Source organism: Pocillopora verrucosa, chromosome 14, assembly GCF_036669915.1.
Source record: "Pocillopora verrucosa isolate sample1 chromosome 14, ASM3666991v2, whole genome shotgun sequence".
Taxonomy (NCBI): Eukaryota; Metazoa; Cnidaria; class Anthozoa; order Scleractinia; family Pocilloporidae; genus Pocillopora; species Pocillopora verrucosa.
Window position 1 is genome coordinate 21379517 of NC_089325.1, and position 24314 is coordinate 21403830.

Here is a 24314-nt window from a genome sequence, read left to right on the forward strand (position 1 = left end):
CTGGACTTATAACCGGTAGACTGCTGCTCTCCGTGTTGTGCCTACGCTGGTCAGCGAAGCTGGAGTGACCTCTCCAGGTGCAGGCCTGGGCGGATGATATGGAAATCCTGGTGTGCCCAGTCGCCAGGATCCCCCTCTCGGCGTTGCTGGTAGGGTCCGACGGAAAGGACGAGCCGATACGGTCGGTGCCAGCGCAGCTGCAGGAGTTGCCGGAAGGTTTCACGTTGTTCCACCAGCCGCCTACGGGGCTCTACTCCGAATTTTCTGTCAGGGTCTACTCCCATAGCCTTCACTTCTCCCAAAGCAACCACAAGGCAGTGGTGGTTCTGCGGCAGGTAGTACTGGGTTACAGGGTACCAGTAGCAGGCAAAGGATGTACCTGACCTGAATGACAGTAGTGTAGTGTGGACGGAAAATAATTTGTTCGTTTTCCAGAGTGGACAAGTTAAGTTGCATTTCAAATTCATTTGACTCCCAAAAATATCCTGATGATTATTGACCTGAAATTTTGCCTTCTCTTGATAGTCCATCTTTGATTGATTGCAGTATTTCGTCAGTTCATGATGAGTTGCGTTGTTTGGGAGTGGAGTGAGGCAGGCCTTTGACTTTAAAAGCTGAGCTGACTGCATCGCTAAAAAGCTCGACAACTTTTTATCCAATATTAGGAAATTTAAAAGGATGCTTGTATAGTTTTATTTATGCCCTTTAGCAGAAAGTTTGTTAAGCGGCACTGAATGTTTTGTTAAAGGCATCGATTGAGCAACAAAACAACGACATACGCGTTTTTCTAAAAAATATAGGTGTAGTACATTATTCAGTAAGTGGATTATGATTTCAGTCATTTGACTATCTTAGGCAATCATTTAAGATTTGAATTCAAAGTTCAAAGTTGTTTAGAGCTAAACTATTGCGAGGAGTTTCCAAATTGTGACTGTCTCGATTAACTTCCTTCAGTGGACGTGCATAGTTTGTCCACGAACCTTGCCTTGGACCCACATGAAAGTTATTTTTTTGGCTATGAAAGTCAAAAAGTGATTGTTTGGTCGGAATGATTAGGTGACTGTTAATATCAGTTTTTTACATTCTTGTGAAAGTATTTGGGATATTGTTTTGACTGCAAGTTTTAATCTTTTAAGGTCAGTTGGCCAGCATCTTCGGTCATGCCTAACGTTATATAAAAGCGTGTGCTATGGAGCTCGTAGTCAACCGATCAGATTTAACTAGAGTCTACCAGAGTTATAAGGGGCAAGTAAGAACCGATAAGTAGTCGCAGCCATGCACAGTGATGAAGAGAGGGAAATAGAAGTAATTTTTCTGTAAGTAAAGGACACGTCGAGAGTCCTTGGTGCCAACATAAGCTTTACTCGATATGCTCGCGGCCTTGTTGATAAGGGGGAGGGATGTGGGGAAGACACTGAAAGGTGGTGACTCATAATTCGGTTTCCAAGCGACTTGGCACAAGGAGGCAAGGTCTTCAGCAGCGTGCTATTAAAATAGCGAGCGGCAACTTAAGAAACTCTGCGTCACTGAAACCGAGGACTGTGAACTTCTCCTACTGTTCGTCAGTTAGCGTTCTTCGCAGTCGTTCTTTGAGATGTCACGCAACGTTTCTCAAAGAGTACATACAATGGCCAACATATTTTCTTTTCGGGTAATTTAGAATATTCTACATGACCAAGCCTAGATTTTATTACCAGATCTCGAAATTGATGCTATGTGCTTGGAACATTTTAACTCGGTCTTTACCGCGACATCTAAATACGGGGTATGATTAACTTTTGGCGTCTCTATAGATTCAACTCAGGACTTTAACCGCGCAGTTATGAAACCAGGTTTTTACTGTTGGTTCTTCATAGTTACCTTATGAAATTGCATGGAAGCACCTTCAAACTGATTCAAAATGATCATTTATTTGTTATACATTGTAAGTGGTTCAGTCGCATCAAGCCCTGGACCTCACGCAACACTGCCTTGCTGAAGCTCAGAACATTATCGGTGACTAGAATAAGGCACTAGACTCATTAATAATGTAGGCTCTAAAGTTTAGATATGAAGTTTTTGTGATCATCTTCAGAAATTGACTACTATGGAGCTCCATTCCTAGGGAGCAGAAGACTGGGAACATCAGGCATCATTTGATCGCTGCGAATTCCCTTGAAAGTGGAGCTAAAGCAGCCATAAATCTGAATATAAGTGAGTAGTCTTTAATCTCTTTGCAATGTGTCATACTTTTTTGTCCCTTGAATATTAAACAGAGGGCCAGGCATTTCAATTCGGGGATGAATTCTGATTGGTAAAAAAATTATTCACTGTTTGCTAGAATGTTAGCTACTTCAGATAGAAAATCATTTTTGCGATTCGTTTCGATTTCCAAACAAAGGAAATAAACTTAAGTTTCACACAATAATTCCTCTCAATCAACCGTAAAGGAAAAGTTATTGTTAAGCTGCAACCCATGAAAATGATTCATTTTCCGAAAAAAAAATTGACAAAAGGCGCATAAAGACTGACTAAAAAGCAACAGTGACAATAGATCTAAGACGTCTCCCGGCTAAAATCACTGGGTGTGCACTGAGTGTTCAAGGTCCCACATGCTTTATCCTCGTCACCAGTTACCCGTTCTTTTACGCTCGTTTCTAGGAGAAGCCGCAAAAAGCCTAAGGAGAAACTAGGTGGAACACTAGATTACCCCACAGGAACTGCTATTTTTAACGCTCGAGACTAGTGCAATCTGTAATGTCGATAGGCTGTCCGAAAGGCGATAAGTATTATTTATGGATTTCTCTACAAAACTTACGGTATCACCCTAATCAAAAGAAAATCACAGAAAGAAAAAACTACACTATCAGAGAGGCTGTAAAACGAAAAAAGTTACACCAACTCTGATTAAATTTCATCATGTCTCTGGAAACTCGGCCTCAAAGCCTGTAGTTGATTAACGTATTCACTGCTATTGTCATCTTTTTCAGACTTCAAAAGCAATGCATACGCGCGTGAATTGTCAGCTGACATGTTAGTATTGCCGGCATCGCTGAGAGGCATGTACACATCTGCATATTCCAGCCAAAGAAAAGAAAATGAGCAAAATAAAGATGTTCTTTACTGACTCTCAGCCTGGGTGTGTTCTTAGTATGTTCTTGAAATCTTGTTTAGTCTCAGCCTGGACTTCCTGATGAAAAAGGTTCTTATAAAAATGGAATAGTGTATTCACCGTTGCCCTAAAGGTTGTCGTCCTTTTCCTCTTTAGACGGCAAAAGTGATGCATATGCACAAGAATTTTCGGCTGTTCTCTTAAGATTGGTGAGAGGCATGTACGTATTTGCGTAGTCCGAAGTCTTTATTTGATTGACGTACTCGTGTTCTTTCCCATTATTTTTCTCTACTGGCGTGTACGAGTGTGCGTAGGTGTAGGAACAAACGCTTGACGCTTGCGCATATACAGGAGTCTGGGCACCGTCGCTAGGCACCTACGGGAAAGACAAAAACAAAATGTGTTTAGTCAATACAATATTTATTAACCGATTTGTGAACGAGGGCAATAACCTTATCACTTCTCTTAAAAGAGGTCAAAGACCCCATGGGGAACTAATTAAAGTTTCATACGGCAACGCCGTATGAAACTTTGATAAGTCCTGGGTCCAGATTCTAAGCCTTAACTCTTTCATGAAAACGCTGAGGAGTTCAACAAATACTGCAATATCTACCTGGTTAAAAGGATGTGTGAAAGATAAACATAATGGCTAACAAGCCATGAACGCTCCCCCGACTGAACACTCCACAGTCACGCCAACAACAATCCACAGACATATCATCACCCTTCACCACCTGTCACCCACACTCCACCGACACCTCATCAAGGTTCCATCGACACGATATCAACCATACACTAACTTAGATCTTTAAGCATAATTATGCATTAAAACAAGATATTATAATCTCTTGTATTCAGTGATTATATAAAGTTTTTGGATCTTTACTTCCGCCTCGGTGATGAATAACTGTTAATTACTCGAAATCAGTCAAATCTTCGCTATTATGATTATTAGAAAACATAAACATACCATCATCACAGGTGGAGACAGCTCAATTTCTTCATATTCATCTCGGGGAGATTCTTCGGTATCTTGGTTACGATGGTTATTGCTTTCAGAAAGTTCCAACTGATGGGTAGCACCCACAGGAACCAATGTTAAACTCTCTTCAGACTGGTCGCTTAAAGGGTAAATAACGACTAAAAATTTCAGTGCGAGGATCAATACCTAAATTATCATTCACAAGTCTGATTTGATTCATGAACTGCTTATGATATTTAGGAAACAGTCATTATTTATTGCCTGGTGGATTATAGGAATATTACGGCGTGTTATTGGAGGATCAGGTAAATTTTCTAGCGACACAGCCAAAATCTTTTGACTTGACCCTTGACGACTGGTTCCTGAGGTAACTTATCTTTTTCGACAAGAACAGTGCATTCGGGTAGCAAGTCCATCCTTACATGGCTTTGTTCAGAGTGCTAGTTTGTCGGCAATTATTGACAATGCTATTAGCAATACAAAAAATTGTCATACCTTTCCACAACTCTAGGTCTCTCATCTAAGAGAAAGATCGAAAGAAACAAGAATAACATCATTTTTTAAACAAAAATTAATATTTCGATATCAATAAAATGAATAGTCACCACAAATTGCGAAAATGAAGTGTTTTTTGTGGAATTGCAACATGCACCCCGTTCCATAGTTAATATATTCTATACTTTATGAAAACTATAACAAAATTCTCGAACGTAATTGGCTATCACCAGCCCGATTTGAGCACTAATAGGACAGTGTACGTGTCATACTTGTACGTAGACAGTGTAATAGGACAGTTAAAGGGCCAGTTAACACATCATGCCTGTGTGTAAGTGGACAGACTGCTTCATGTGCGCGCACCGTTGCCTCGCATTTCGCCGAGTTAACTGCTGTTTTTTATGAAAACGTATAACTTATGTCTAGTTTCTTTCTCAAATTTCGTCATATTTTTGATTTGTGAATCACTCGTATGATTACAGACCGAACTGGTCTCTACTCGTTCGTATAACTATTATTAATGAGGGAGATAATGTGGTCATGTAGATTCAAAAGCATAGCTTTCTTTCAAAGAAGCGCAGTTCATCGGAGAGTCTTGAAAGCAAAGCAACAGCAGTGACAATGGCTCACCAGAAGAAAGGGAAATCGGTAAACTGTCCAAATTGATTGGATTGATTTGTGTAGGGCCCATTTTGCGTTTGAATAATGAATGTAGCGAAGTAAAACAAAACGACGCAATCCTGGATTAGTTTAGACACTTGATTGAAAGTACCCTTGCAAGTTAGAGATCATTTTATATCTTCAAGGTAATTTTGTCTACAAAATTGTATTCTGAAATAGATTGAACATCCGAATTGAACGAAATTTTTCTCTTGCCATCCATTTATTTTGAAAAGGAATTGACAGGTTGTGATACATGTATTACCTTTTTTCTGGCGTCTCTTCCGTCGGAATGACCAAGCAATACCGAGGATTACTAAAATGACGAAGAGCACTGTCAGAGATGAGATTAATATCACCCAATCAGGTCCCTCGGCCGATGGAGCAACGGTGGCTAAAAAAAAAAGACTCATTAATAGAGCTCGCTACACAAACGATGACTTGCTCTATATGGCTGCACCATCATTTTACAACTGATTGAAAACAGATCGTTACTTTTTGTGTAATCTGTTCAATTACTTAAAATCTTTTCCTCATCCAACTGAAAAAATCTCGTTTGACCTGCGGATGAAAATCAAGTAAAACAATGTTCCTCGCAGATGAGCTGCAATTTTGCCAAGTACAGAAAATAATTTTTCATGCTTCTTTTCTGCAACAGTAGTAGTCGCTCCGTAGTAGATGATAGCAGCTTAGTTGGCTGCACACCCCGACTGACTGTTTGACCGACCGACAGACAGAGTGACTAACTGACTAACGGAAAGACCGTGTAACTAGATAACGGACTGGTTATTTGTTAATACGCCGGATGAACTGACCGATGTGTTGATTTAGTGTTTGATTCTTTTCTGATAAAGCACTACGTGCCATACAGCTTCAAATAAGCTGGTTGTTTTTCTATCTGGAAAAAGTCGGATAGATATGAGTTTTTTTTCATAATTTGTATGTCGTATACAGCTTTTGGAAACTGGGGATCGATACAACAGAATTAGCACAATAATTATGAAGGTAAACAATAAAATCAATTTCGTATGTCTCACTTTCAGTTGATGTGGTGCTACTAATAGTACTTGCGTTGTATTCCGAGGTACTACTTGTGTATCGAGGGTGTGTAGTACTTGGAACACAATAAACTGCTGGAGGAGACCTTCCTTCCAGTGGCTCTGTAACAATAAAAGATAAGCATGACCTAATTTGACTAAATACATCTCAATGAAATAAAGATTGACCAATGTGAAAGTCTAATATTACCGAGCCAATCAAATATTAATCATACGTAGTATAGTATTATAGGACTGCCATGTTACCTTTATTAGACAACCCTTAAAGAATCATTTTAACTATAATGAGGTAATTATTTTGCCAAAGTATACGAATTGAAAACTGAATTAAATTCTTTCCAACCAATACAATGGAACTTGACTATTAACCAATTTCACATACTATATATTGCATTCCCACATCAAAAAATTAATAATTAAATAAATGAAAAAGAAAAATCATTAACAAAAATTATTAAATGTTGATTTACTTTTGCTACTTGTGGTGTCTAACCACATTACCGAAGAAACCGTTTTTCTGAAAGTGGTCTCGACTAGATGGTGAAAGGAACAGATAACAAAGCTGCAAAGGCTCCCCTCGAAAATTTAGGGGGAAAAAACCTGTAAGTGTATTTTGTTTTGGAGATCTTTTAACTTACCTGAGTTGAAGATAACTTCGCTGATTAATATCCATTGTCCTCTGTAGGTAAAGTTGAACCTTACAGACTTCCCCACACGGCGGCAAAGGTCAATTGTAACATTGTGGTTTATCGATGATGATGATGGAACGGAAATTTCCTTGGGTTCGTGCATGAGATCAGGTGAAGAACCATTCTGCATTGTCTTACTAAACCTTATTTCAACTCTGGAAAACAACTTGATGAGTATCTGGTCTTTGACGTTACAATGGAAAGTAGCTGAATTGAAGATTCTTTTGTTCAAAAAATCAAATATTATGAAAGGTTTAGGAGTCTCTTTCATGTTCCAGCCAATCCAACCCAATCCGTTATTTACTGTAAGATCTTCATTAGCCAATCGTCCATCAGTAAGCATTCCCAATCCAGAGACTAGACGGCGGCCTTTAGTCAAACCATCATAATTTGAATCAGTGAAGTTGTATCTCCCGTCCAGGGAGTTACCTTGGAGTATCTCGTACGTGACAATCGCTAAGTAATAAATAGAAATGTCATGTTAGGCTTTCATTCAACAACGACAGTAACTATTCAGGAAATTATATTTTGTGATAAATTCGTGATGTTTTGTTCCATTTTTCTCCCTCTGTTTTCAGAACAATGTATATATCAAGAGAGAGAGAGCTGACCACAGCTAAGACTAAGACTAAGTCTTCATATTTTTTCAAATACGGACCTCCCGGCTGGTGAATAACATAATTATATGGACATGAATAAATAGGGTAAGATTGCCTATCATACCTCGATCTTAAGCAGGCACAGTGACCTGATCTTTTTCACTGTTGTTTTCGAAACCGACATTGGTGAGGAACGTTTCATGAAAGTTTTTTAAAAAGTCGTTTTATAACTTTTTTTATGAGGAATCACGTTAATGCGAGAGAATATCAACTGAATAACAGGTGGATTGCATCAAGAAATTGATATTTGGTAAAGATCTTTCTTCTACAGAAGATATGATATCATTTAACTTACTAATCTTATCATTCAATTTCTATTCTTGTAAAGTGCTGTTGGATATTCTGTAGAAACAACGCTGTATATATTATTTATACTATTATTTTTATTAGGTGGAAGTTAAAAGTTTACCGCTTTCTAGTTGACAGCCAAAAAGCTCAAACCTGAGGCACACCTGTCTGCGAGGAGATATCTTTGGAATAATTCGTATTAAGCCAGTAACAACTGGAGGTTTCAACTCGGAGAGGCTGTTTCCTTCAAAGACCTAAGGACATGTACAACAACAGTGCATGATGTTAGCAAATCCCGAACTATAAGCCAAGAAACATTTTAGCTTGCTCACAGTTGTTCTGGATACATCTCGAGACTTACGAGATCTCAGTTATATCGGGAAATATCCGGTGATGTTCCCCAGATTATAATTCCTAATTCTGAAATCTTACACCCTATTCAATAAAAGTCGTTTTTACATGCTTTTTATGGCAGGCAATAAAGCGTTTTGCTGTTGTTACGAAAGGATTTGCTTTAAAAAAGGGCCAACGCTGGAACGTCAGCCCGTTAGAATCTCGTTACGGAGGCCAATTCACATTATCAAGTCCTTGAAAATAAATGGGCGTGCGTTGATATGGAATTTCCCCTCAAGTTTTCAACCAAATATCTGACGAGTAAGTTAGGCTTACTCGTGAGATATTGAGTAGAATACGAGAAGAGAAATGTCATCTACTTTACAAGCAACCAATATTATTTTGCTTATCATATAAACACCATAGGCATTTACTGACTCGACAATTTCAACAAACGAGCTCGTTTGAGAATGGTGAATGATTTGCCAATCATTCTTGAACCTGACGGAGTGGCGTGAGAGGCGAGTGACGTGTCAGAAGCTGACTGGCGAAATCAAACAGTTGAATTTATGTAACGTAATTTGCGCTGTTATGGCTTCTTTTAGGGCAGTTTACATAATGAAACTAAAGATCATCTGGCAATGTCCCCACTGCACCACAGTTTCTTTGAAAACGTTCCCCCCAAATCCAAATTTGTTTGCTCACAAGTTTAAACGAAAGTATACTGAAGCGTTAGCCTCTTACTAAATAAACTCTCTCAACCTCTAAATTGCTGTAGGTCAGTACGTTTTTGTGCTGCACGTGGCAGAATTATTTTAAGGATAATAAAAGCGATACTATCAATTTGATTTAAAAATTTCCAGTATTTTTTCCTTGGACAAAATCTGTTCCAGGCAACCTTGCTGTTTGAAATATAAAAATATAAAATGGTTAACCTACTCACTAGGACAAAGTAAAACGGCACCGTATGTCTTTAATATGCAAAAAGCAAATAAACAACAAAAAGAAAAAAGAATAAACAAAAAAAAAACATTAAAAAATACGTTAGTCAGGACCTTAATATTACCACGCTACTTGCAAATAACAGAGGAGGGAAGCCTGAGGTTGAATCTGACATTGATTGTCTCACGAGACCAACTATTCATTCGAGTCAGCTGATAGGAAAGTAATTTAGTCGCCCTCACGCTACATGTAAAATGTCGAACACATGGAAAGATCACTGACTCCTGAAAATGATTAGCAAAATCGCCGATAAGAAAACAGTTTGACATCCGTGGCAATAGTATTCCCTCGGAAATCTACTCCAATTTAAGACTGAAGGAACTCCATCTTGGAGGTTAATTTGGCCGTTGCGAAATAGCATCGTTCTTTAAAAGAGTCGATTGATAAAAAAATCGTTATTGATTAGCGAGCTAAAGCTGCTCATGAAAAATATCATTTTGAGGGTCCTGGAAATGACTTACCTTACGCCACTGTGAGTGTGATCCTTCATAATACCAATCAAGATTTTTATTGTTTTCTTGATCTTGTCTGTAAGCAACCCAGAACTTCCAAATCCTTTCCACACCTCCAGAGCGGGGCTGTGTTATTATTCCTTTAATTCGAAAGGGGCTGGAAAAGTGGACCTGAATAAACTCCTTATAGATAGGACCTGTATCATTTTCATACGGCCACTGATCAGGGCACCACCCCCCGAAGCCATAATTATGATTCAGTCTACCATAATTAGCAAAAGCTGATGGCAGGGAAGACGTAGCACGAATATCTTCATCTCTGATACCTCCATCTTCCATTCCCAAAGGTGAAAAAAAATCTTCAAAAAATAAGTAAAATCAAAGACAGAAGAGTTACCAAAATACATTAGGGGAGGAGTCCGATACATGGAGAGAGTACCTTTTATATGAACTTCCTTTTTTAACGTTTTTGTTGTTTTGGATTAATGATATTTTGGCTTAATGAATTACAAGAGAGCACCGGGAGTGTTGTTTTTGTGGGAGAAGGCTGAATGGTATATTTCAGCGCTAGTTTGATTTTTTGTTTTGGATATTTCGCAGCTAAATTGAAGCACGTCGCGCGATACATTTACATGAACTCGTAAGCCATTTTAAGAAGGGAAAGAATTTTTCAGACAGACAAAACAGCGTGATTGGTAAAGAAAAAGCGAAGCACCCGGAAAGTGAATACAAACTGTCTGTGTAGTTGTGACTAATTTATGGTTGTTTTACAAAACAAAACAGTACAATGGACATGAAGTTCACCATAGAGTGCCTTTGAGGTTGATCTGAAGGCGGGGTGCGATTTTAAAGGAAGTGACGTCAAAGGTTCAACACAGAAACTCACATAACTAATTGTTATTAGGTAAAAAAAAAAATCCTCAAGACTTTTCATGATCGCTGTCCACCTTTAACACCAATACAAAATTAAACAGAAATAAAAGGAACTGGGCGAGTGGTGCGAGAATTCTGCCATCGTTTGAACCATATGGCTGGGGTTTCTTACGCCGTAGTCCGGTAAACAAGCTCAAGCGGGAGAAGAGAGTAATTTGTGCAAAACCGCTGCACAAATGGAGGACTGGAACGAGACAGTAAAAGATTGCAACATGAATCAAACCAGGCGTCAACGTTTCTTCTTTCCTAGGCGTGATTCGTGTCTAGTCTCCTTTGTACTCGGCCCTTATTTGGTCTCGTCACGCAACACACTCTCTGCCCAAATGCGAAGAGAGTGCGTTGGGTGACGAGACCAACTTAGAGGGTATCAATGGAGTCATCATCATCTCACAGCTGGAGTTTGGTTCGCCGTTGATATGGCACGCTACTTCAATAACAATATTACTCTCTTTATAGACGTTTAATCTCATACGATCGGTGATTTCCTGTTTCTTGACCCTCCCAGATTTGATATATTCATTACAGACGTCATTTTATCAGTGACTCACTCTCTGACATTGAAGGAGGCAAAGAAAACGATCAATTTTGAATCACGAATAAATGAGGTCCCTCGCCATTTCCTTTTTAGGCCACAGGTATGGAAATTTTTAGGTGGCTTTAATTTGACCTTGTTTGGCTCTCACTTGACCAAATTTGGACGTTTGTTGATGAAAGTGAGTGCAAGCCCGTTTTTGACGTCTCTGAAACAAAACTTCTAACACGGAAAAAAATTCTGAGTACCCATGAGGAATTGAACCGCAGATCTTCGGATTCCGCGCTCTGAGCCACCGAGACTCCACGGTGAGCGAGGTCTATTACGAAGTTCATATGACACGCGTCCTGCATACTGCTACAAACTTTACAGTTCGATTTTCTCCGAATTGTGTGTTCACCATCTTACGCGATTGGAGAGCTTTTATACGAAATCGCACCATCGCGTAATATGTATTAAAAGTCTAGTTCATTAGAAGAAAGAGGTAAAAACGAACTTTCGAACTCGTCTTACTTTCTTACCTATTTATACACCCGTTGGCATAGAGCTCTACTCGCTATATTGGTAAAACTTTACTTCTTTAAGCCTGTGGTTCTAAGACATATCAAAGCAACTTGGAGAAGCTCGTGATTTACAAGCTTTTCCCTCTGTTGCTTCAAACGTTGTAGTCTTTGTGGTTCTTTCATGGGGTAAAAGATTTGCAAATCTCCAATACTTTGAGAGAGAACGAAGCGAACAGAGGTCGATACATTTTGATTAGAGCTAGTATGTAATACAGTTCGGATATCGTTTGATCAAGAGCAAATAATCAGGCGAAAAGAAATAAATTTGTGGTTTCGGTTCGACGCGAAAGTTAGTGACACGACGGGCATTCGGGTCGAACCGAAACACTCGTATTATTCTCCTCTCCTCGATTATTCCCCCTGGATTTCCGAGGATGGTTACCTTGAGGAATGTCTTGTCCAAAACACAGCACATTAAAACATCCAATGACGAGATGAATTCGAAACATTCTTGAACTGATCATTCTAAAGCGCTCTGAAACAACTATAAACCAAGTGATAAACAATGCGGAAAATATACATCTTCCGCTTTGCCCAACCCTTCCTTCCGGTGACAGTTTGATATATTTTATTCTGCCTCTTGAATTTAATGCCACATAAATTTAAAGTCAGTCAGACTGTCAGCGGTTATAGAGAACAAGGCTGTTATTTATAGCCGGCCACGATGTTTGTTGCTCCGTAACTTCATTTGGTTCAAGTTTTTCCATCTATTTTTTATCTAAAGCCACGAAATTTATTGAATCACTGAATTAACCCTCTTCTGCACTGAATTACCTGAAAGCTACATTTATCTTAACCAGTCAGAACTAAGTAATTTTTCCATGTATATTATTAATTAGAAAACATCTACATTACATTCTTACCTATTCTATTGCACTGAAAAAGGTATTATACTATTACAAAAACTGTATTACCCGTAAAATCATTTCGTACCAAAAGTAATTTGAAGAGTAAAATTTAATTCTGTTCTTGATAAAATCATCAGCTAAGCTGAAAAAATACAAGTTAGAGTACAAACTTTTCCTAAATGATTTCCTAAGTCTGATTAAACCAATTTAAAAGAGAATACAATAGTTTTTCCAACACGCAAATCTGCCTCAGAGAACCAAGTGAACAGCAAAGGAGAGCACTTTCAATTAGGCTGTTAATAGTATCTTTAAGACGACTAACAAAAAATATCATCTGCTATTAAAATTAAGCAAACATATTCTTATCTTATTTGTATGTCACTAGTTCACGGAAAATGTTTGAAATTTTGTCTTTCAGAAGACAAATATATTCATTAACTACGTAATAAAAATTTAATTCAATATTCCTTGCATCCTACAGACTTCTAACACAGAATTACATCTACGCTTCCAGAAAAAGACTTGCTACTGTATTTTAACTTTCTTTCTGAAACGAATTAAAATAAACGAAAGATCAATAAAAGTTTGATAATAGTTTGTCTGACGATACCATCAATATCCAATCAAAAAAAGTGTTAAACAATAATTCTATCTTTCATAAAAATTACATTTTAATTGACAAGCGACAAGAGGAGCCTATCCGAGCTTTATGCCAGTGACGTGATTCAACGGCAAAGTACCAGGCCTTCTCTTACTTCCCAGTCAGTGCTAGTTATCCCTTCAAACAAACACTGTTTGCCCACGTCTGTAACATTTCGATTTCCTCACAAGTTTAAGCTCCGTAGTTTGCAGTTGGTATCAGTTAAGGCTTTACCCAAGTACTTTATTCCTTCATCTCCTGGCCAGTTCTCACTGACGTTTAAGCTGGTTAATGTACAGTTAACGCTGGTTAGAGCATTGCACAAGAGCACCATTCCTTCGCTTCCAAACCAATTGTCACTGACGTTTAAGCTAGTTAATGTACAGTCAACGCTGGTTAGCGCGTTACACAAGTGCATTATTCCTTCGTCTCTTAACAGATTGCGACTGACGTTTAAGCTGGTTAATGTACAGTTAACGCTGGTTAGCGCGTTACACAAGTGCACCATTCCTTTGCCTCCTAACCAATTGTCACTGACGTTTAAGCTGGTTAGTGTACAGTCAACGCTGGTTAGCGCGTTACACAAGTGCACCATTCCTTCGTCTCCTAACCAGTCCTCACTGACGTTCAAGCTAGTTAATGTACAGTTAACACTGGTTAGCGCGTTACACAACTGCATTAATCCATCATCTCCTAACCAATTTCCACTGACTTTTAAGCTGGTTAAATTGCAGTCTCCACTAATCAGCGCTTCACACAGATGTTTTAATCCTTGCCTTTGTGACCCAATGTGAGAGAGTGTCAAGCTGTAGAGTTCACTCTGAGTAAGCGCTGTACTCAAGTTCTTGAAACCTTCATTAGATATCTGCCTGTCAGAGAGGATTAGTCTGTTTACTTTCCAGTCCCTGTTGGTGATCGCTTTACACAATGTTATCAAATCATGGTCGTGCTTTATTGGCCACGCCTTCAGTATGCCTGAACTCGAGCTGTACAACGGTAAACTAAACATTTCCCCGTCCTCGTCCTCGTCCCACACTTCATGATACCAGTCCCATGACAGTTTATGCGTAGCTAGCTCATCTATAAACAGCAGCACCACTTGCCATGCATCTTCTTTGATGTGAGTAATAAGGAATGTTTTCAATTCGTCTTCATCCATTGCTTCTCGTAATTCCTCCATGGCACGAGGTGATTGGAGTACTAAAGGATTAAAACAAAAGAAATATTAATCTTTTACTTGAAAACATTGCAACGAAAAAAACTGCCTTAACAATTTTTTTTTTGGTCTCAAAACTGACAAACCACAAAAAAATACCCCGGCAAATTGGAAAAAAAAAGAATTTCGAGTCTCAGTGTTTCCACTTATTGTTGAATCACCCCAAGTTATGGGAAACCAGTTGGTAAAACAAGGAGACGGGCAGAATGAACAATAAATGTCGTGCGATACCAAAAACATTGAGCTAAGCCTATTTTCTTTTTCTTTTCCAAGAAGTCTTAAAATTTTAGCAAATCAGTTGCGAAGTTGTAAGTCATTGTCATAAAGCTTAATTCTAGTATATTAATTTCCCTCACTAGTAATCTAAAACTCTTGAGTCGAAAATGCTTGCTAGAGATGTCGTTGTTGTTGCTTCCAAATATGGTTTTAAAGTTTCAGAACATTTCCAAAATCACAGGATAAAAAAAATTTGGTTTCACTTTGCAAACATAATTATGAAATATTAGTTTTGATAAATTGAAAGAAACGTTTTTTTCTTTGTAAAGTTCTTAAGTTACACCACATAAGCGACCAGCTTTAATATCAGAATAGTACGTACTTATGGACTGAGTAGAAGAGTCATGTCGGTCCGGCTTGATCTTACTCAGTCAATTAGAGTTTTATTCCACCACCGCCGCTCTCCTCACTCTACTTTCTTCTAGCGGGACCGCACGCTTGGCCCTGCAGTTTTTAACGCCCCTTACTCTCGCAACCGCGCACGACCTTCATAAAAGGGTTTGTCTATATATCATTCTTTTTTCTTATTAAGAAGGGGCACTAGATCGTGCAGGTCACTTGATGATTTTATAAAAATACCAGGTCTACAGAGAAAGAATAAACCCAACACAAGATCACAAATCAGGGTAAAGAAAAAAAAAGCTTTGACCACTACACAAACCCAGCATTTCTAAATTATCTTAGGGCACAATGTAGACAACTGGAGATATGTTTGAAAACTAATACAGATTATCAGTTATTTTAACAATATTAGGTACCTCGCCTGCGTAAGCCAAGTGTAGCTGACGCATATAATAAGTAGCTGATATAGCTCTGGAGTTCCTCCGGTAAACTGACATCAAACCTCGCCAGTCCTGATCTAATGGTCGGATACATGGCGTTCTCTAATGCTATCATGAAGGACACAAAAAGACACAAACTATTTCAGTACTTTAGGTCACATTCTCAGTTCAGAGAAATTAATAAAATACGAAACTGCTCATAAAGACAACGTGAACGTCAGCGTTATCATTAACTGTAACAGATCACGGACAATCTTAGGGTTAAATTTACATTTGCCATTCAAAGATACCACCAACATGTCTTGTTGATCACTCCTGACATGGAACATTAATGCAAAAGTTCTTGAATGCACGAGCTACATGAAGGTTTCAATGGGGTGATGGCTTACGGCTAACGGTTAAAATTTTGGCCATTTAAACGGTTGACTTCTTTTTGCTAGGGAGTCTAAAAGGAAAATTTAATCGGTTAACTCTTTTTAAGACTAACGGTTGAAATTTCTTCTGGTTAAAAAGTTCTCACGTACGTCCCGTAAATATATGTAATTTGAGGTATTTTCTTTTTAGCCCATATGTTTGGGACGGTAGAAAACCAAACTTTAGGCCACACTTTTGTGTTTAAAATGAAGGACTTCCATCCTGTCTGTAATTCAAGATGGCGGCGCACATATACTAATTTTACTTTTATTTTAAATATGGTTCTTCCGATTTTGGGATCGGCGAATATTTCTTTTTCCGTTTTTGTTTATTTGAAATCGAATGAAATCCTAGCATGAAAAACATATCGCTGTTTTTCTTGATTTTTCTCAAGTATGCCTCCCTTTCGTTGGCCGCTTGTGGAACAAGACTTGCGTGAAAATCGAACGTGGATCTAGAACGCTGAAAATCTCGAATCTTCTAACTCCAACCCAAAAACCGCTATCTACGGTTTGAGGTTCGCGGTTAACACACCAAACGTGGATCTAAAACTCTCTAATATGGTAAAGCGAAACCGCTAACAACGATTTGAAGTTCGCGGTTAACACACCGTAGTCAATCTAAAACGCTGAAAATCTCGAAACTTCTAACTCCTAACTAACCGTAGTTAGCGGTTTGAGATTTGCGGTTAACATACCAAACGTGGACCTAAAACTCTCTAATATGGTAAAGCCAGTAACCTCTAGCATCGTAACTCCAAGATGGCTTACACAAAGGCTCTTCGACATTCGCCAAACAAAATTCAAGTTACAAACTTAGTCTGGGAGCAAATGTGGTCCCGTGTGAAGTTTGTGCTGAAAGCAAGCACCTAGTGTAAAAGTGTTCATTAGGACCTACTAAACATGGAAAGTTTTGGTGCCAGCTTTGTAACTTGCTCAGACGGCTTTTAAGGAGGGTTAAATTCTGACCCATGAAATCCAGCATGGAAACGAGGCTAAAACACATAATTCCTCATAACTTTGTTAATAATAGACGAAAATACACCAAACTTGCTCACATGATTGGACATGATCCTCTCTGTTGATTTATGCTAATTTACATAGGTCACGTGATCTTACGCATGAAAGCGAGGCTGAAACACATAATTTTCCATAAATTTGTCAAAAAAAATCCTTATCAAGCCAAACTTGCTCACTTTAGTCAGTTAGACATCTTGCATCGATTGGTGCCACTTTGTAGTGTCACGTGACCTCATACATGAACACATGTTTGGTGTGTGAACACTTTTAAACGAGGTGCTTGCTTTCAGCACGAACTTCACACGGGACCTTATTTTATGACATTTGCTCCTAGACTAACTGTTGTGTACTCCGTGTTCTGAATTAGAGCACGATATAACGGTAGCTGGACCTTAACACATCAAGGGTTTAAGTGGATACAATTAAAAATGGCTGATAAAATTCCGGAGTTGTATCCTCTACAGTACCGTGTACTTGACGCTTGTGCAAATCCAAAGTACTGAAACCTGCGCGTAACATGAAAAACTACCTGTAATTTTGCATAAGTAGTAAAATTTGAAAGTTTATGGAAGTTTTGGAGTTGGAGTTTTCAACACGCACTAAAAAGAAGTTCACTTTTACCTGATATTTTTTTAATTTTCTTTCATAATGTTTATTTTCTAGCGCAGTGGGAAGTTGTTTCCTTACTACATGACGGCTGATGGCTGGGTTGCCAGGATTTACCGCTTGTGAAAACAGTCTCCATCTAAATGCTAAGTGCCAATGGGGTAATGTAACTGATGTCTAAGGCCTCCAATGAGCATAGCAATTGTTAATTATTACTGCAGTAGAAGGCTGCATGTGCAGGAGTTCCGTGGAAAAAGATAATCCTATCAAGAACTGGAAGTATTTTAAAAGCATTCTACTACAATTATTTTTCTGTGTAAATGTGCATTCACCTTTCATCCTCACTTTCTGAAGTTTCTTGAGTAGTTCGTCTAGTTCTACTTCAACGGTGGACACAGGGGGAGGTGAACTACCTGAGAGAGGAAGTAAACAGCAAAATGGTTTAACTACTCTACTACAATTATGTTCTGTCTAAATTTGCATTCAAAGGTATACAGAACATTTAACAATTAGTGTCTCACCTGATATAAAAAGTTAAAGCATACTAACATGTATCAAGGTCAAGTGAAAGAACAATGGTGCAAGTCTTCCATTATCTCATTGTGAAATAACCTATCCATAAATATTATTTAATAGTCACATGTTCAGCCAATTTAATACTAACTTGCTAGTATTATTAGGAGGCAAAACTGAATTGAAAATGTTCCTTAATAAAAATAAGAAACTGAATAATAGCTGAGAGCATTTACCAGTATTCTTAGATGAAAGTAAGGACAGAAAAAGGTTAATATCTCAGATAGGGAATAATTTCTCTTGAGAGTAATAACTGGAAAAAATATGAAGACATATAATGACTTTGAGCTATTAACATGGCTAAAATATTTTAAAAAGTAAAAACCAAACATTTTTGACACTATATCATCATCATCCTGATTATGACATAAATAACGTCAAAAATTTTTGGTTTTCACTTTTTTCAATATTTTAGCTCATTTTAATTTAAGCAAACTTTATGGACAGTTATTAGCATTCTTGGATCACTTTCTCCCTAAAAATGATAAGATATGAATTTTTCTATTCACCTTCTATTCTCAGCATCTTGATTTCCTTACATACTTTTCCTAGCTTTTCTTCAAGATTAGTGGTGGAGAGAAGAGGGGGAGGTGAAGAACCTGGGAGAAAAGGTATGCAGAGCTTTTCAAAATTCAGTCTCTTACTTTACACAGAAAAGATAACAACAGGTATACCTGTGCAAACAGCAAATTATAATAGTGTTAAAGTAAAACAGTGTTAGTTCTTCATTATAACAGCAATGATTATTGTTGAAAACAACAATTATGTATTTTTACCACATGCCGACTCATTACCATCTTTAGCTAAAGTAGAGAATAAGACAAAGCCAAATTTGGATTGATCTACAGTTGACTCTTGCCCTGCAGACACCTTACTATTACAGACATCTCACTAATGCGGACAATAGCCAGTCCCTGGGGAAACGCATAAAGAAATGACTGAAATAAACTCCCTTCATTACAGACTCTTGCTATTGCTATAAAGTTTCACTTGGTGTATTTTCTCCTGCACTAGAAATAGTACCTGTAATTTTGCTTATGTGGCAAAATTTGAAAGTTTATAGAACCAGGATAAGCTTATCCAAGAAGCCAGTTAGTTTCAGACATGCACTAAGAAGAAGTTCACTTTTACCTGGTGCTTTTTTTCTTTACTTTTAAAATATTTATTTTCTAGTGCAATGGGAGGTTGTCTCCTTTCTACATGACAGCTGATGGCTGGGTTGCCAGGATTTACTGCTTATGAAAACAGTCTCCATCTAGGTGCTGGGTACCAATGGAGTAATGTAACTTATGTCTAATGAGCATAGCAATTGTTAATTATTACTGCAGTATAAGGCTGCATGTGCAGGAGTTCCGTGGAAAAAGATAATCCTATAAAGAACTGGAAGTACTTTAAAAGCATTCTACTACAATTATTTTCTGTCCAAATGTGCATTCACCTTCCAACCTCCCTTTCTGAAGTTTCTTGACTAGTTCCTGTAGTTCTACTTCAACGGTGGACAGGTGAGGTGAACTACCTGAGAGAAGCAGCAAAAAGCAACATGGTTTAACTTAACTCTACTACAAATATTTTCTGTCTAAATGTGCATTCAAATGTACACAGAAATACATTTAAGCAATTTATGCCTCACCTTATATAAAAGTTAAAGCATACTAACATACACCGAGGTCAAGTGAAAGAACAAATGGTGCTAGTTTTCCATGATATCATTGTGAAATTAGCTATCTATAAGTATTATTTAAATGTCACATGTTCAGCCAGTTTAATACTACCTTTGACTGGAGTCGAAAGTAGTAAAATTACTAATACTACCTTGCTAGTATTATTAAGAGGCAAAACTGAATTGAAAATATGTTCCTTAATAAAACTAAGTTACTGAATAAAAGCTGAGAGTATTTAACAGTATTCTTGGATGAAAGTAAGAACAGAAAAGGTTAATATCTCAGATAGGGAATAACTTCTCTTGAGAGTAATCATTGGGAAAATATGAAAACATTTAATGGCTAGTTACATGGCTAAAATATTTACAAAAGTAAACTCCAAACATTTTCTACACTAGGTCATCATCAGGGTGATGTCAGGGTGATGTCAAAAATGTTTGGTTTTTTTTTTTTACTTTTTTGATATTTAACCTCTTTTTAAACTTAAGCAAACTTTATGGACAGTTATTAGCATTCTTGGATCACTTTCTCCCTAAAAATGATAAGATATGAATTTTTCTATTCACCTTCCATTCTCAGCATCTTAATGTCCTCACATACTTTTCCTATCTTTTCTTCAAGATCAGTGGTAGAGAGAAGAGGGGGAGGTGAAGAACCTGGGAGAAAAGGTATACAGAGTTTTTCAATGTTCAGTCTCTTACTTTACAAAAAAGATAAAAACAGTTTTACCTGTGCAAACAGCAAATTATAGTCATGTTGGAGTAAAACAGTGTTAGTTCTTCATTATATCAGCAACGATTATTGTTCATTAACAACTGTTATGTATTTTTACAGCATGCCAACTCATTACCATCTTTAGCTAAAGTAGAGAACAAGACAAAGTCAAATTAGGATTGATCTACAGTTCACTCTTGCCCTGCAGACAAATTGCCATTACAGACATCGAAATTGTCTATTACAGACAAGAGCCAGTCCCTAGGGAAATGCATAAAGAAATTACTGAAATGAACTCCCTTTATTACAGACTCTTGCTATTACAGAAACGCAGACACAATTTCAGCCCCCCAGTATGACATTTCACTTGTTTTTTCTCTCACTATAGCAGACACTGAAACACTTCCTTCAAAATCCTGACTCACATAATATAGCACAACATTAGGATAAAGGAAAATGAAGAAACCATTCTTCAACTAGGTGAGAACATGAGAATTTCCTGCTTGTGGCCAGATCTTTTTGCAGTTCATGAGGCCATGTTAGAAACTTTATGTTTGTATAGTTACATATTATTTCATATGTTTAGGTAGAAAACATTTTTTTTATTTCTCTCGTACCCCATTATTACAGACTCTCACTATTATGGACACTAAATGTCCAAAGAAACAGCAGTTGACTGCACTTGGAAAAGTAACAACTGACATAGCTGCTAAAAGAATTTAAGGGCATCCTATTCATTACCTAAAGATTTTAATTTTGACCAATCCTTAGCTTCTGGATATCTTTTCACTCACCTTCCTTTTCCTGAAATTTTCCAGTGCTGTGTCTTACTTCCCATTTTTTTTTGTGACCAGCAGTGAACGGTACATTGGAGGGTGAAGTACCTAAGGGGAAAAGTACAAATAAATGAGTTGATTTCTGATTTTCCATCATTTAACCATTCAATTAGCACTTCATTTAGTTTTTTCCAATTAGTTTTGTACAAAAGATTCAATACTCAAAAATTCACCTTTGCCATCTTCTGCTTGAAGGACACTTAACAGACTTTTGTGAAAAAAGCTGTTAGGCAAACAGTCAAAGCGATTTCCTTCCGGTAAATTTATTTCTACTTGACACTCAGGGCATCGGAATTTCCCTTGTCTCTGGCTCACTATTGCATGTTTCTCTAAACACTCACAGCAAAATGTATGATGACATGATAGAATTTTAGGTTCAGTGTAGGTATCCAGACATATTGAGCAAGTAACTTGTTTCTTGAGATTCATATGTAGCTCTTCTAGTTTTTTTTCAGGATCAGAGGTGGAAGATCCATGAGGAGGCAACATGCCTAAAAACAAGGGTACACAGAGAGATATTAACATTTCTACTGATAAATAGTTAGAAACAGGCATACCAACTTGAGGCTAAGGATAGATTTGAAAAAGCTGTTGAAAACATCAATTTGATATACAGATATATACATATATATATACCATATATATCATTTTAACTCCACAAACCAACTCAAATTCCCTTCAGGTTAACATAAAATAGAGAAAGAGGCACAATTGTATTTGTAATAATTTACATTACTTTTCATTATTTACAGCAATACTAGTATTCATGGTGTGACTTTTACCTGAGAGATGATAACACAATAAACCGACATATGACAATCTGTATAAAGCGCGTGATATTTATCTAAAATACATCATCAATGTCAGTTTTTTAATATATAATTTATGACTAAGGTTGAAAAAACCTTTATTATACTACTATAATACTATTATTATTATGATTATGATTTTATTATAATTAATACTGTTTCATCATCCCTAGCCAATACCATCTTAACATTCCCTTAGGTAAAACTAAATTGGGTTTTAATTTCTTTGGAATTAATTTTTTAATGAGAATTGAAAGTATTTCAAATAATTGTCAGTTTAGTTTTACCCTACAGACCCTAGCAACCTTAAATGTTTAATCCCAAAAGCACACTTATTTACACTTGACATAATAGCTGTGAACACACTGAACATATTCACTTAGGAAATTAATTTAAACTGACCTTCCTGTTCACCTTTCCTTCCCTGCCCTTCCTCCATAAGTTCTTTTCTGTGACCAGCACTGGGTATTACAGTGAGGGGTGAAGTACCTAAGAGCAAAAAGTACAGGGAGAGATAAGCATTCACAGCCTCTCTTCAGATACACTGCATGTTTTTTCCCATAAGTTGTATTCTTTAAAATAATACTAATGCCACATTATTTCATTGAGATAATTCTTCACAGTTTTGTCAACTAGTAAATTGTTATTACTGTTATTACAACTCTCCATAACAACTTAATACATCTTTTAATTTTGTTTTCACCTTTTATTTTCTCTGTCTCAACAACCTTTGTCTTCTGCTTCAATGTTTTCAGCTCTTCTTGTATTTGTAGACTTTCACTGGTTGAACTTGCGGAGTGGAATTCAGAAGACACGACATCTAAAATCAGATTTAAATAAAACAAATAATGAGGCAATCACTGAATACTAACATAAAAAAACATAAAACACACCTCAAATCATTTTATAAAAACCCCTCACACAAATAGGGGTCACAAGACAAATACAACCAGACAGAAAATATATTGAAAACAAATCCCTTCTAGCTGCGATTGTCATGGCTTACATAGTCAGCATGAACTTATTCATGATACAATTGGATCTAACTTGATCAAAACCTGGACACCTCTCTACAGGTGTGTTAACCCTATAGTGCACCATGTTGAATGAGTGATGCATTGTGTTTTTAATCACTTCAAAACATTTTTCCAAATGACCAGGCCTTTTTCTTTCTCTCAACTGACCTATGAATGCATCCTTCTCAAGAAAGTACAATTTGTATGCATTGTACTCTTCTACGTCTATTGTTGTTTTCAGCTTCAGTTCTGCCAGGTTAAGTTCCTTCAAAATCTTTTTAGTCACAAAGCAATCTTGAATCATCTCATCCAAAAGGCCGCGTGAGTAATCTTCCCATAATTCCTCCAAGCTTGCAAGAGACTTGCACTTTACTGTTATCACCAAACTTCCTACAGAAACACCCGTAATGAGGACCTTCATTTTCTGTAAGTATTCCTGAAACTTATTGTGTTCATCCATGCTCTGCGGTGGTGTAGTATCAAGGTAATTCATAGCAATTAAGCACAGGACTTTCTCTTTGAGTGGTTGGAGATCCTCTAAATCTGTGTCAGATCGTCTTTTTCTCTTTGTGCCTGAAGCTGTGGATGCCTTCTGATATCCTGCTGGCTCCCCAGCTGAAACTGAAGCTGTACTGTAAGCATCATGATCTGCAAGTTTCATCTTTTCCACATCAACCTTGACATTTAATTTTTGATCTGTTGATTTGGAGCAGAGTGTCCAAGTTAAAATTGTACTTTGAATCCACTTGAAACTATTACTATCATATTAAACTTCAAACATATTGAATGATAGTCTGATTGCAGTTCATCATTTTTAGAGGGCTTCTACACCAGCGTTCCTTTGCCCAAAACATAAAATTGCACAACAATCTTTCCATAGAATAGTAACTACCGGTAATACACCAAACTTTGGTAACATGACAAATTTCATATCTACAAGGACAGAAGAAAGTGGGAAAAAGTTAATAGTGACTGAAAGGGAAATTTTTACTGCTGGTTTATCCATATCAAAACATTTACAGAAATAAATCATGCAACCCTAGCTGTGCTATCTACATATACCTGCATTTAGTCTTTAACATAGTGTTTCTATATTCCACATACAGTAGGTTTAAGAAACATCAACTGCACCTAAAATTTAAGCAGAGATAAAATCATTGAACATAC

General features: G+C 37.3%; 2 protein-coding genes across 2 annotated transcripts in view; both read right to left on the reverse strand.

The window, feature by feature from the left end:
* Positions 1–1884: 1884 nt before the first annotated feature.
* On the reverse strand, positions 1885–12236 carry LOC131795890 (epithelial discoidin domain-containing receptor 1-like). The gene is made up of 9 exons (XM_066161391.1): positions 12120–12236; positions 9719–10068; positions 8044–8176; positions 6925–7431; positions 6266–6388; positions 5494–5622; positions 4569–4593; positions 4062–4212; positions 1885–3467 (listed from the first exon to the last, which is right to left on the reverse strand). Exons 1-9 carry the CDS (start codon positions 12199–12201, stop codon positions 3219–3221), a joined length of 1749 nt encoding a protein of 582 aa, XP_066017488.1. The 5' UTR covers positions 12202–12236; the 3' UTR covers positions 1885–3218.
* A 242-nt stretch (positions 12237–12478) lies between these two features.
* Positions 12479–24314, reverse strand: part of LOC131793015 (uncharacterized) — a 13238-nt gene continuing 1402 nt past the window's right edge. The window contains exons 2-12 of the mRNA XM_066161620.1: positions 23316–23843; positions 22835–22951; positions 22534–22620; positions 21496–21813; positions 21281–21370; positions 20339–20428; positions 19550–19627; positions 18621–18710; positions 17871–17951; positions 15476–15607; positions 12479–14425 (exon numbers count right to left, since the gene is read on the reverse strand). Coding sequence (XP_066017717.1) covers positions 13410–14425; positions 15476–15607; positions 17871–17951; positions 18621–18710; positions 19550–19627; positions 20339–20428; positions 21281–21370; positions 21496–21813; positions 22534–22620; positions 22835–22951; positions 23316–23843 — 2627 coding nt within the window. The 3' untranslated portion in view covers positions 12479–13409. The remainder of the gene's footprint in view (positions 14426–15475; positions 15608–17870; positions 17952–18620; positions 18711–19549; positions 19628–20338; positions 20429–21280; positions 21371–21495; positions 21814–22533; positions 22621–22834; positions 22952–23315; positions 23844–24314) is intronic.

Bases quoted from the DNA above. Each gene is read 5' to 3' on its own strand.
- LOC131795890 (XM_066161391.1), bottom strand. From the start codon at position 12,201: ATGATCAGTTCAAGAATGTTTCGAATTCATCTCGTCATTGGATGTTTT. The intron at 8,177-9,718 runs GTAAGTCATTTC...ACATGTCCTTAG, and splicing joins CACACTCACAGTGGCGTAAG to GTCTTTGAAGGAAACAGCCT. The intron at 7,432-8,043 runs GTAAACTTTTAA...TTTATTACTTAG, and splicing joins TGGCTGTCAACTAGAAAGCG to CGATTGTCACGTACGAGATA.